At 35.9% G+C, this 14535-nt stretch overlaps 2 protein-coding genes across 4 annotated transcripts in view; one reads left to right on the forward strand and one right to left on the reverse strand.

Annotated features, from left to right (window-relative positions):
- Positions 1-4352, forward strand: part of LOC137399500 (streptococcal hemagglutinin-like) — a 42706-nt gene extending 38354 nt beyond the window's left edge. For all 3 annotated transcript variants that reach the window (XM_068085641.1, XM_068085642.1, XM_068085643.1), the window contains 4 exons: positions 620-758; positions 1047-1368; positions 1606-1783; positions 1903-4352. In XM_068085641.1, the coding sequence (XP_067941742.1) occupies positions 620-758; positions 1047-1368; positions 1606-1783; positions 1903-3687 (2424 nt within the window). In that variant the 3' untranslated portion in view covers positions 3688-4352. The remainder of the gene's footprint in view (positions 1-619; positions 759-1046; positions 1369-1605; positions 1784-1902) is intronic.
- A 6050-nt stretch (positions 4353-10402) lies between these two features.
- LOC137399221 (NFX1-type zinc finger-containing protein 1-like) overlaps positions 10403-14535 on the reverse strand; it is a 62268-nt gene continuing 58135 nt past the window's right edge. Inside the window, exons 28-30 of the mRNA XM_068085232.1 lie at positions 13644-13811; positions 11721-11871; positions 10403-11311 (exon numbers count right to left, since the gene is read on the reverse strand). Coding sequence (XP_067941333.1) covers positions 11106-11311; positions 11721-11871; positions 13644-13811 — 525 coding nt within the window. The 3' untranslated portion in view covers positions 10403-11105. The remainder of the gene's footprint in view (positions 11312-11720; positions 11872-13643; positions 13812-14535) is intronic.

Genomic DNA, 14535 nt, shown 5'->3' on the forward strand with positions numbered 1-14535 from the left:
TGAATATATATACATATATATATATATCTATTTTCCATAAATACAAACAAATAAATACATCAATATTTATATTTTTTTTGCGTTATATTTGCATAATAAAACTTACAATTATCTGTGCAACACTAAAGATCTGAATCGGATTATTTTTCAATAAGAATTGGTTTATTGGATCGGTATCTGAATCGGCTGGTTAAATTAGAATCGGGGCATCTCTAACTTCAACACAACTCGATGACCTGTACAATTATTACTTTAACACAACTCTATGACCTGTACAATTATTACTTCAACACAACTCTATAACCTGTACAATTACTACTTTAACACAACTCTATGACCTGTACAATTATTACTTCAACACAACTCTATAACCTGTACAATTATTACTTCAACACAACTCTATAACCTGTACAATTATTACTTCAACACAACTCTATGACCTGTACAATTATTACTTCAACACAACTCTATGACCTGTACAATTATTACTTTAACACAACTCTATGACCTGTACAATTATTACTTCAACACCACTCTATGACCTGGTGTGCTAAAGTACACTGTATAATAGATTCTATGCTTTCCTAGAATAGCTAGACAATTGTAAGTTATGTTGCAGAGATTTGCTGTACGATGTATGAGAGACCTCAGACAGAACAAGGGCCTCGGGATACGCAACTGCAATGTTAGCTGTAAGATATGTGATAAAGAGTTCACTGCCACAGCTACCCTCATGTACCACTACAGAAGCCATGCGAGTTAGTTATTTTCCCCTTTTATTATTCACTGCTATAGTAGTCTACTTCTGTCCGTTCCTCTTCTGTTACATATCTGGAAGAGCCCGGCTTGTTGGTTGTCTTCTCTCAATGCATTTTGTACTGATACGCGAGTAGTCCTTGTGTTTTATCTCCCACTATAATGTATTTCTACAAGGATCCTGCTATTAAGTTATCTCCTTGCGCTGTTATTCGCTGCAACAGGAGTTATGCTCTACCGTACCACTGTACCGCCTCTCTCTGGTTCCTGTATTTATGCATTTCTTGCAGATATAAAGCCTTTCTTCTGTCTCCTCTGCAGTGCCACTTTTACACGTCAGCACAGTTTGAATTATCACATGCTTATTCACAATGATGCCACAAGGTTCAAATGTCCAGACTGTGGAAGGGCCTTTCGACACCCGAGTCACTATAAAGAACACAGACGAAGACATACTGGAGAGCAGCCGTATCATTGTCCCGAGTGTGATATGAAGTTCAAAACTCGCAACTCTTTCAAGCGACACCTTGTGGCGAAACACCCCGAGCTTGATGTTAAAACTGTCATGGCGAAAAGGCTGCGAATCGCTGCTATCAAATCTAAAAATAGCAAGTAAGCGTTGAACCTGTGCTGATAAATCTATCTCTTTCTCTACCATGCATACATGTATGTTAGCGCTCTCTCTCTCCTCTACCATACATACATGTATATTAGCTCTCTCTCTCCTCTACCATGCATACATGTATATTAGCTCTCTCGCTCTTCTCACAGAAGGGTCATCATTCCTATAACTCAGTTAATATAACTCCTTAGTAAAATTTCTTGTACAGCAATCTTTTGTTCTGATAGGAAACAACAACTTAGTACCATCAAGTCAACCGATAATCAAACTAATGCAGACACACCCCCGAGTACGACACCTACAGGACCGAGTCCTGATGCCAGCACACAAACGGAACCATCACTCACCTCACTTCTCTCAGCATCAAAGCAATCTTCAAACAAAAAACCTATCCTCATCAAGATGGTATGCGATCTTAACATCTTGTATTAACTTTGTCTTTTCAGTTTCACTTGTCTGCTTTTATATCTCTTTTCCTTTATACTTGATATATTGTATCCAACTTGCATGTCTTTTTTTTGCAGCAAGATGTCCAGCCAGGCAACTTAAGTCTTAAACAGTTTACCAGGGTAAAGCTACTTCCAACTGGCACACGCACCTCTCCGGGTCTTATTCTCGCACGACGACCTTTGACCTCAAAAGAGTTTGAAATCCCTCGCAGGATGGTCTCTCCTATAATGGTCAGACCCAAGCTTCTAGATCCTTCATGCTCTTCTAGTGATCCAAAATCAAGTTCCACAGAACTGTGTACATCTCTAGCAGAGACTGTTCCTCGCAGGCTGGTCTCTCCTTTAATGGTCAGACCCAAGCTTCTAGATCCTTCATGCTCTTCTAGTGATCCGAAGTCAAGTTCAACAGAAATGTGTACATCTCTAGCAGAGACTGTTACAGCCTGTGCTTCTGCAACTAAACCGAGCACATCTCTTGCTAATGCTCCCAAAGTGTGGTCAATGGCTCAAGCGACTGGTTCGGTAGTTTGTAACGCGGGTTTGACCAAAGCAGACATGGCTGCTGCATCTATGGCAAAGCCAATGTGTAGCGCATTCAAAGTTTCTACTGTTTCTACATCAGCTGGAACTGTGGTTCAACTCAATACAATCTCTCAGACATCTAACACAGAGTCCAAACTCACTACTCAATCAATTCCCGTTTCACAGCAGAACATTGTTTCTCTGACACCGACTATATTTCACCAGCGAATGTGTTCTCCTCAAAGACTGATAACCACCCATCTTCCGAAAGTAGTTTCAACAGGTCCTAAAATTCGAATTGACTTAAGAAGCGTTTCCGCTCACCAAAAGATTGTGCGACCACAGAATGTCTTTACGAAGTATGACAAACAGATGAATGATGTCATTACTCAACAAACATCTAATCTTTGGCCTACATTGCGCATGAAGTTGCCCCATTTCACTCCTCATCAGTCACCTAGCTGTCGAATGGTTATATCTGATAAAGCTCCTTTCAAGTTTATCTTCTGCCCTTCAGGAACAGCTTCTTCGTCTACAACAACCACTTTAACGGCTTCCTATGCAACAGCTGTCTCTACTCCGACATCTGTCTCAACTGCGATGTCTGTATCTACTGCGACATCTGTATCTGCTGCAAAATTTGTCTCTACTGCGACGTCTGCATCTACTGCGACATCTGTATCTGCTGCAAAATTGGTCTCTGCTGCGACATCTGTCTCAACTGCGACATCTGTATCTGCTGCGACATCTGTCTCTACTGCGACGTCTGTATCTACTGCGACGTCTGTATCTACTGCGACGTTTGTATCTACTGCGACGTCTGTATCTACTGCGTCGTCTGTATCTATTGCGACGTCTGTCTCTACTGCAATGTCTGTATCTACTGCGACGTCTGTCTCTACTGCAACAGCTGTATCTACTGCGACGTCTGTCGCTACTGCAACAGCTGTATCTACTGCTGTAGCTAATTCAGATACAGCAGCTACCTTTATTGCAACGGTTTTATCATCTAAAATCGCTCTCTCCACTAAAACAACTGTATCCACCACAACAGCTATATCCACTACAACAGCTCTCTCCACGATGACAGCTGTGTCCAATACAACAGCTGTATCCGCTACATCTGTATCCCCCACTGCATCAGCTGTGTTCACGACAAAAGCTGTTTCTGTTGCAAAAACTGGAAACAGAAACAGTTTGCAACAGAAACAGCTTGCAACAGAAACTGTTGCAAAAATTGTTCTTACTAAAGTGGATTTTCCCCAGGCAACCCCTACAAAAGCAGTGTCCACAATATCGCATGTGTCACAAATTTCATCAAATAAGCACATTAGTTAGCTGTTGCCGATGCATTTACAATCAAAGTCATGCAAAGGCGCTCAGACAAGTGTCATTCATTTTATAGCTGGCCTTTGTTATTGGTGCTTGGATGACTTCACCTCGTTATATCTCCATGCGCCTGTTCTACTGATGTTCAAACACACATCTATGTAAGAAATAACCAAGTAAACATATCAGTTGGCTTTAGAAAATAATGACTGATGCACATGGTCAAAAGTTTGTACACATCCTTGATCAACTTGTTTCCACATAGAATTGATCAGCTGGTTTCCACAAAAACGTGATCAACTTATTTGTTCAGACTTCATCAATTTTTTATCAAAGACTTGATTAACTCGTAGGGATAGAGACTTGGTTAATCTGTCTTTATATATGCTTGATCAATTTGTTTGTGCAATGACTTGATCAACTAGCTTAATTAGTCAAATTTTTAGACATTTTTGATCCAGCTAGAGATGCACACCCTTTTTCAGAATTCTCAATCATTGGTTATATTGACTAGTTAGCTTGTACAACAAAACCTTCAAGGATGTTGTGTGCAATCTGCTTGCGAATTATGTCCATATTTTATATATCTCCTATACACTGCGCTTTTACCGTGAATCGAATCGCAATATTTTGTACTATAGTTGATGTAATATTGTTAATAAACATGTGTCCCAATTCTAGATAAACACATAGTTTGCTGGGTCAACATCCTAAATAGGCATTTAAGCTCTGGTTGTATTCAGCAGTAACTTATAATGGTTCTATAATCAGAACATATGGGACATTAAAGAACAAAGTTAATGCAATAAAATCTACCATAACAAGGTCCGCGTCTGTCTGTTCGAAGTCACAGTTGGACGTTTGAGGAAAAACATTTCACCAATTGGCAATCGAACCTGTAAACAACTGCACCAATTGACCGCGCCTGACATTCCAGAATAACTTAATGTACTGTACAGTTATTACACCTGATGATCTCTCCCCAATCTCTCACGGCCCATTAGATTGTCAGGATACTAGTACTAAAAATAGTGACAGGCTCTGCAATTCAAATTGTAACTACCCTGTGTTGCTGCGTACCTGTGCAGTTCTTCTAGCTGTTGCAATCAATTGAATAGTCACACCTAGGTTAGTGGGAGATGGGCTGGTCATCCTGTCAAATCATGCTTTACTTAGCAAGGACTGACTCACTCTTTCGAATGGAATTCTGATAATTTATATTATCCACTCTTCTGGCTCACTTTTCAACAGGGATGCCTCTTGAAACAGGCATCCATGCTTTAACAGGATATTAAAATGGCCATCCCATTTCTTCACAACCGTTTAAAAATGAGATAAATGCATTTTTAAAAGATAAAAATGGGTTCATCTTAAGAATCCTGCTCATTCCACCAGATCTATCAAATGAATTCAAGAGACTTGATCCTCCAATCAAATTCAGCTTTGCAAAGTCTTGGAATAAGAGTCAAGTAAGGACAAACGCGAAAGGTAATTGGTCCTTACAGAGCCTGTGTTATCTCACGGTCAGCTTAATGTAGGCTGCTCAAGCCGTTGACAATTCTAAATTTTTTAATGTTTTGACAAAATCAAGAAATGAAAACGTGTGTACCAAAAGGCACTCCAGAAATAGTATCTCAAGATTCTGACCCGCACATTCATTAAGTTTTTAAAGACCATATTTTAATTATCAAATTATTATTAGTATGCTTGGCAGCCTGTGCATCATGAAAGATCATCATGAGTAATCAATATCTGCATAACTATACCATGAAGTAGTAAGGGGACTGAGTAGGGTAATGGTTAGTGTGCTGGTCTGTAAAAGGGGGTCTGTGCTCAAATCCTGTGTTAGACGATGTTTTCCGCTAATGCTGTGACCGTGGTTTTTGGACAGAGTACCATGTAGTCCTATTGTAAGTCACATTATATATTTGCTTCCAAGTAAAATAAAAACACTTAAAATATATTTGGCTACTTATAACAATCAGAATTGTATCCCGTTGTCCATAAAAGTGCTCGAAGTTTCCTGAGCTGATCTATAAAATAGACAATAAAAGAGCAGTGTAAAATTTGATGAAAACTATTACTCGAAGTTTCATGCATGAAACTTCGCGTAATACAGTTTTTATCAAATTTTACACTGCTCTTTTATTATCTATTTGGCTAGTTATATATATTTTAAATATCTTCCACTATTCAGGCAACCCTGGATACCTACACTCTTAAACGGATAAGTAAAAATAACAGAGACATTAAACTGAAAGCTCCAAGTAACAAATTTTACAAGTAAAATTCGATTAACATAAATATTTTACCAAAGCAAATGTTTCATCTTTGATTCATCTGCAGCTGTGGCGATCATTCAGAGCTAACTAGCTCTAGTAGAACCTAAATTTGGTAAATGGGATAGAGGCATGTTTTTAATGGAAGTGTGGCACCTTTTTCATCACAGCAACTTGCTACATTTTTTATCATTGGCTTAGCCCGTAATCTCAAAAGAAAGATTTACACTATAACACCAGATTTTCAGAAACTAATTTACCTTTACCATTATTCTATACTGCTTCAGGTCAAAAAACAATCGAATACAGAGTACCATCACAATGAAGCAGTCTTCCAATAGACTTACGCAAAACCTCTGCATTTACTAGTTTTAGAGTTAATGTTGAAAGCCATTTGTTAAGCCTAGATTAATTCAGCTCTGCTGTTGGAGTTTGCCAATTCCTGTGGGCCCAGCGCCTCGACTAGCTGCAGTGCTACTGCGCATGTGGACCTCATCATGCTTAAACGAGTAGGAACTAAGCTTTCATTTATTTTGTTTGACTTGATCAATATTATAACTACATATTCATTTTTGTTTAATGTTATATTTCTACTAATTGATGAAATAAAGTACACACACCCCACCTTTAATCACCTTGTTTTCACTTCTTAATTAACCAGTATCAATATTGTCTTGTGGAAATCGAAAGAACAACCCTACTCCCAACAATCAGGGGAATCTGTGAATGGCTTCAACTTTCAGTCATCTGATAAGTTGTTTGGCAGCATTCTGAATTCTTACTGTAAGTCATGAACAACAGTGTTCAATATTTAGATGAGCGAATTTTCATAAACAAGCGAACAAATAATAGTAATATTATCTCTTTGTAGTCTTAAAATAAGCAGATCTTCTTATATAACATGGCATAGTGTGAAATATTGCATGGACCTTATCATGGCAGATTGTCAACATGTTGTTCAGCAAATAGTTTCCTTAGTGATCTGTTTGAGCTTTGTCAAGGTTAGATGAGTTGCAAATAGTTATGACTAGAATTTGGTTGCAGCAATTGACTTCCTCGAAAGAACTCAGACTATCCCCTAAAGGTGTCAATACTAAACTATGATTATGGCAGCAGCCAGCGGCATGATCATACTAATGCTGGAATTGATGATGACACACGGTAGGTATTGAGAATGGCTGCAGAATACAATATATATTTTTAATATCTTATCACGCTCTATGACACAGGGGGTAGCTCTCAATGTTTATTAAATGGAAATATCGATGGAAAGAAAGAAATAATATATTTATTATGAGAAGTGGTAAAACCCAAGTCTACACAGTTCTTCCTAGAAGCTCTTTTACTCTCACTTGTTAGTAAAAGCAGAAGTTGAATATTCTACTTACATACTTCAATATGCTTTTACATTGTTAGTTACTAGCATAAGGTTTGACAATTGTTATGCAAGTACAATGATCATAGCTAGTTGACCTGCCTACCCAAGGTCAGCGCGTCATATATTTTAATACAACCAACTGGCTGAGAGTATCGTTCTGCTTCAGCTCGGATGACTAACTATTCAATAGAAGTGAAGAGGACTTTATTTGGTCACGAAGTGAACATAACCCACAGTGTTATCAACGCAGTCAACATACAGTTAGGCTACGGGAGAAACAATAATCCTATTCACAAGCTGTTTGCCAACTCAAGTCATCCATACATCACAAATGTTGTTCATCAAGTGCCTCCATTGCCTGAGGGTGATATTGATATCTACTTAGCAAACCGGACTGGAATACAGATGGATATAGTTATATACATACGTAAGGAGATACGTAGATGTATTTACACATACATGAATATATATATATATATATATATATATATATATATATATATATATATATATATATATATATATATATATATATATATATATGCACTAATACATATATGGTAACACATACTGATATACTGATATGTACACTGATATGTATTGACATATATATATATATATATATATATATATATATATATATATATATATATATATATATATATATATATATATATATATATATATATATATTAACTAAAAGCAAGTGCAAAAGCATATAAAAAGAGAGCTCTACACTAAAAACCTAAAAGATTATTAGTGGAGTATGAAATATTTGAAAAATTATTGCGAAAAAAGTAAACTTTTAGTATTTGCGTTACAAATTTGTTTCGTGCGAAGCACTCCTCAGACGCAATTGTACTAAAATGAAAAGCTTTACCGAATCTTCGGTAAAGATTCGGTAAAGCTTTTCATTTTAGTACAATTGCGTCTGAGGAGTGCTTCGCACGAAACAAATTTGTAACGCAAATACTAAAAGTTTACTTTTTTCGCAATAATTTTTCAAATATATATATATATATGCTTTATGAATTCTTTATGCTTCTATAAAGAACCTGCTTTATGGATTCATTATTCCAAAATGTAGATAGCTTTAGCTGGACATATATGATGATGGACAGACAACCAACTGAGAAACATATAATGAATATACATGTATATATGTTTATATATATATAAACATATATATAAACATATATACATGTATATGGAATATAATGTATAATGAATATATAATGAATATACATGTATATATGTTTATATATATATAAACATATATACATGTATATTCATTGTATATTTCCTGTCCATCATTATATATGTCCAGCTAAAGCTATCTACATCTTGGAATAAAGAATCCATAAAGCAGGTTCGATCTTGGTACCTCCTATTCACCAGTCGAACACCTTACTAACTAAACCACACGAGCTTGATAGTTTCCCTAGGCAATATATGCCACTATATTGGAGCAAATAGGCTACTACTTTCGGTCCCGATGCAAAGTGATGACGTAATACCATAAGGGTAGCTCTTATTAGTATATATACATACAACATATTTCTAGCATTTTGGCAAAGTCTGGGTTGGTATTTTTCTTCTAGTAAAACTTTTTAGTAAATTAGTTCAAGTGCGCTAGCTAAAGTGTAAAGCGTAGATATTTTAACCAATCGGTATTAACAATTGGCAGGTGTAATAAGTATGAGCACACTTATAGTATGGCAAGTGGGATATGTGGTGTAGCAGATAGTGCGCCTGTCTGCAAAATCAGGTTTTCCAAGTTCAATTCCAGTGCAAAGTAGTTGTTTTAAAACTTTATCACTATAACTAGACTTTATCACTATGACAAACAAACACTGAAATTTATGTAAACAGATTTAACATAAATTGGCTTTTATACTGCTCACAACAAGTGATCGTATATGTTTCTAATCCACCTGCCTTGTACAGCTCTTCATGAGTGCACAACTACTAATGAGACACTTTTATACTGCTCACAACAAGTGATCGTATATGTGTCTAATCCACCTGCCTTGTACAGCTCTTCATAAGTGCACAACTACTAATGAGACAGCTGAGAAGCTTCGTATTCCAGACTCTAACCGAGTTCCTTACTACGTTGATGAAAGAGTAGGGTACACTATGGACTGTGGTGGAAAGCCCGTCTACTCTGTTAAAGGAACGGAACCTGTTTGGAAATGTGTGAAAGGGAAGTGGATTGAAACAGCCAGTTGCAGAGGTAAACTTCGTGTATACATATAAAATAGATGGTAGTAAATTGCGTTTACTGATGACAGTGTGTAACATATGCCGAGGCCTGTACTTTAGGACCTCAAGACGGTGATCCTAAATCCGATGGAACAAACCCTAAACCAAATGGTACCACAGCCTCGAAAGTGTCACGTCTAATCTTGTTACTGAATCTGGGAGCTTTTGAAGTTCTCCAAAAAATGTAAGTCTATGTTGTTACGTTGTTACGTTGTAATTTTAGAGCTCAAAGCTCGACGTCATCCAAAATTCCTTTCACTTTCAATCAATTGGACACTGCTAGATTGCTTTCACAACAACAATCCATGAGGGCCGTTCATTGAAGAGAGTTTTACGTAGTGCATATGGAGGCACAAAACAACAATCCATGAGCGCCGTTCATTGAAGAGAGTTGTACGTAATGCATATGAAGAGAGTTGTACGTAGTGCATATGAAGAGAGTTGTACGTGGTGCATATGAAGAGAGTTGTACATAGTGCATATGAAGGGAGTTGTACATAGTGCATATGAAGAGAGTTGTACGTAGTGCGTATGAAGAGAGTTGTACGTAGTGCATATGAAAAGAGTTGTACGTAGTGCGTATGAAGAGAGTTGTATGTAATGCATATGGAGGCACATTCTTGAGTTGCTAATCAGATGAGAGCTTAAGAGGCTAGTTATCAGTCAAATAACGGCGTTTTGCAACAAAAGTTTTTGACAATTTGACAAAGTGTATGAAGCATATGCATGTAAATTGTGGCCACAATCGGCCAAAAAATTGTGGAAACGTGTAGCGTTTAGGCAGACTAACAAACACACACAATGATAAAGTACGATTTATTAATAGAGATTTCAAATTCTCTAAACATATACGGTATCCTCACAGCATTCAAATAGAAATTAAAAAACAACATACAAACTTTATATTGTTCTCAAGAACCAGATGAAGTTTTGAAAGCAAATAATTTTAGCGACCTGGCAGAAAACAGAACAAATGCGTGTGAAGCTCGGATGAAATCAGCCATAAAATGCACAAACACATGTTTATGCAGACTAACAGGCAGACACACAAAGAAAATGTTGGATATGTTAATATAAATTACGTTTAAAATCTTTTTCATTCAAATATATCAAATGAAACTTGTATTTTTAATGGTAATCAACTGTCTATATATTAGCTAGCAATCTGGAAATTTTAGAATGATCAACATAAAAATATAAGAAGCTGCTGACAACGTGAAAGGTTCTTTCCAAGAAGAATTCAAAAGAATCGTCCCATCACTATTTAACTGTGAGGAATTTATACTTTCCATTCTAATAAATGCAGCTCAATGCAAACTATGTGCCTTTTCTATATACCTTAGTTATAGTGGCTGTTACATTACGGTTTTACTTAGAATAACAATCATGTATAATCAGCATGAGATATATAGCTGCTGCACAGGTAATGCTTTATATCGGCTTCTCTACTCGACGAATCAGAATTATCTCTAACTTATGGCGATGGCCGAGTATTGAAGCTAAAGCTAATCGGATGTGTCAGGAGTGGCAGGCAGCGTTGCTGCCAACTGATGTCTGTAGACTGAAGATGAGACATCATGTTCAAGCTTATGTTCCGCCAGCATGTTGTTGATACTCTCAAGATCATGCTTCATCTGTGATACATCAGGTGCGGCATTGAGCGAGGGGGCAACCCTTGCTATTGGTAAATCAGGTCGAGGTCCTGAATAGCCTAAAAATATTGGCATCAAATGAAAAAAGGTTAGTCTACTGATGTTGTTAAATAGAGATTACTTAATACTCTTCGACCAATGTTGATTTGCAGACGCTATTGAATAGAAACTATCTGATACTCTTAGAACAATGTTGGTCTACTGATGTTGATAAATAAACATTACCTGACAATTTTAAAAATATGCTGATACACTGCAAAAAATGAAAATTTTCAAGCTCTTAGAAAACTGCCATTCTGCCACTCCTATTTCTGAATAGCGTAATAACAATGCATAAACCCTTCTTGTGTCAAATTCTACCAGCACATTTACGTTACTCAACCTTATCTTAAATCACATATTTGTTATTGAATAATATCAACATTTAATAAAATTTATTTATGATTGCCATCATATGTTAAACCAGACCTTGAGCTGAGAAGACAGCAGTATCTGTATATGGAGCAGACCGTCTTGTGCGTGTAATATAGCGTGGTGTGTTCCAGATTGGTTTGCCGCAGGGACACCAGGCGACCTCGAATGCGGGTGTGTTATACACAAGATTGTCTATGTATTCAAGCTACAGCACAACAAAATAATACTCTAGAAAGTCAGATATATTTTAAGGTCTACATTAAAAGAGTAAAGAAGTCAAACCCCACATGGTTTTAAGCAATATGGCCGTAGAATGTGATGCCATCAAGATAATTAATTGACAAATGAAAATTTGAAACAAGAGGTCAAACCAATGCAATAAATCTGTTGTAAACTAAACACTTTAAAACTATGACAAGCTGTAGCTGTCAGTACACCAATTACAGTTGCCAGCTGTGACCACACTGACATACTGAGTTGTCCTACCTTACTAGAAATGAAGAAGCACTGCTGCAACAGTTGGAATATTTGACAGCGGACCAGTAAACTTTTTTTATTTATTTTGCATGATATTTATAAGCTGAACTTGTTTGTAAAATATCGTGAGCAATACTCAAAACAGTTAGCTATACTCGAATTCAAACAACTATAAAAATTGACCAAAATGAATCAATAAACAATTGATTAAACATGTAGTCAATGAAAATATACATTGTTTAGATGTAATTTGAAAATAATGTATTTAAAGATGTCTCTACCAGCTTGATAAATGAGTAATGAACCAGACACTGTTAGTGGAGTAGTCTCTACCTGCTTGATAAATGGGTAAAAAACTAGACACTGCTAGTGGAGTCGTCTCTACCTGCTTGATAAATGGATGGATGAACCAGACACTCCTAGTCGAGTAAGACATGCACCTTTTTAAAGTACTAATATGCACTATATTTAGAGTAGTAATGTATATTATTTCTAGAGTAGTAATGTATATTATTTCTAGAGTAGTAATGTGTATTATTTCTAGAGTAGTAATGCATATTATTTCTAGAGTAGTAATGTATATTATTTCTAGAGTAGTAATGTGTATTATTTCTAGAGTAGTAATGTGTATTATTTCTAGAGTAGTAATGTGTATTATTTCTAGAGTAGTAATGTCTATTATTTCTAGAGTTGTAATGTGTATTATTTCTAGAGTAGTAATGTATATTATTTCTAGAGTAGTAATGTATATTATTTCTAGAGTAGTAATGTATATTATTTCTAGAGTAGTAATGTATATTATTTCTAGAGTAGTAATGTGTATTATTTCTAGAGTAGTAATGTGTATTATTTCTAGAGTAGTAATGTGTATTATTTCTAGAGTAGTAATGTCTATTATTTCTAGAGTTGTAATGTGTATTATTTCTAGAGTAGTAATGTATATTATTTCTAGAGTAGTAATGTGTATTATTTCTAGAGTAGTAATGTGTATTATTTCTAGAGTAGTAATGTGTATTATTTCTAGAGTAGTAATGTCTATTATTTCTAGAGTTGTAATGTGTATTATTTCTAGAGTAGTAATGTATATTATTTCTAGAGTAGTAATGTGTATTATTTCTAGAGTAGTAATGTGTATTATTTCTAGAGTAGTAATGTGTATTATTTCTAGAGTAGTAATGTGTATTATTTCTAGAGTAGTAATGTGTATTATTTCTAGAGTAGTAATGTGTATTATTTCTAGAGTAGTAATGTGTAATATTTCTAAAGTAGTAATGTGTATTATTTTTAGAGGCATGGCACAAAACACAAAAATTCCTGAACTAATAGATTGAAGCTATGCCTTGGTTGTATTGATAAGACTTGAAGGCCAGATACGAGCGTAAACACTCAGTTAAGTTCTTCATCCTCCCCTGTACAAATACTCATGAATACATCTTTCAATACTGGTTAGCTATAGCATATCATTGAAACTGCTAACTAATGCAAAAAATACTTTCCTACCGGAAGCACATCGTGGCAGTCCTTGAGTTCAACCCAGACTGTAGAAGAGCTGATGTCAATGTCAGTGTTGCCTGTCAGCTTCATGAAAGCAGACTTCTTTTTATGGAGATCACAATGAGGACAAAATTTGATGCACTTTTCGCCACAAAGAGCTGCACATTGGTACATCTATAAACATCAAGATGTGTTCAAATATTCGTTTATTTATTACATTATAACTGTATATTTATATATTTGCATGTTTATCAGCTTTACAGAAACTGCAGAATACTATATGCTATATTCCCTGTCACTACAGTAGATTCCCTGTTACTACAGTATATTCCGTGTTACTACAGTAGATTCCCTGTTACTACAGTAGACTCTATTACTACAGTAGACTATCTTTTATTACAGTAGACTCTCTTCTATTACAGTAGACTCTCTTCTATTACAGTAGACTCTCTGTTATTACAGTAGACTCTCTGTTATTACAGTAGACTCTCTGTTATTACAGTGGACTCTCTGTTATTACAGTAGACTCTCTTTTATTACAGTAGACTCTCTGTTACTACAGTAGACTTTCTGTTACTACAGTAGACTCTCTGTTATTACAGTAGACTCTCTGTTATTACAGTTGAATCTCTGTTATTACAGTTGACCCTCTGTTATTACAGTTGATTATATGTCATAACAGTTGATTATATGTTGCTACAGTAGACTGTTACTACAGCAGACTCTCTGTTAATACAGTAGACTCTCTGTTATTACAGTAGACTCTCTGTTACTACAGTAGACTCCCTGATACTGCAGCATTTAAAACAGTATATTAAAGAAAAATTTACGATAAAATCGTAACATTTACGCTTAATTACATCGTTTAGCTCGATAATAGCAAGTCATAATCGAATAT

The sequence above is a fragment of the Watersipora subatra genome, chromosome 7, assembly GCF_963576615.1.
Source record: "Watersipora subatra chromosome 7, tzWatSuba1.1, whole genome shotgun sequence".
Lineage (NCBI taxonomy): Eukaryota > Metazoa > Bryozoa > Gymnolaemata > Cheilostomatida > Watersiporidae > Watersipora > Watersipora subatra.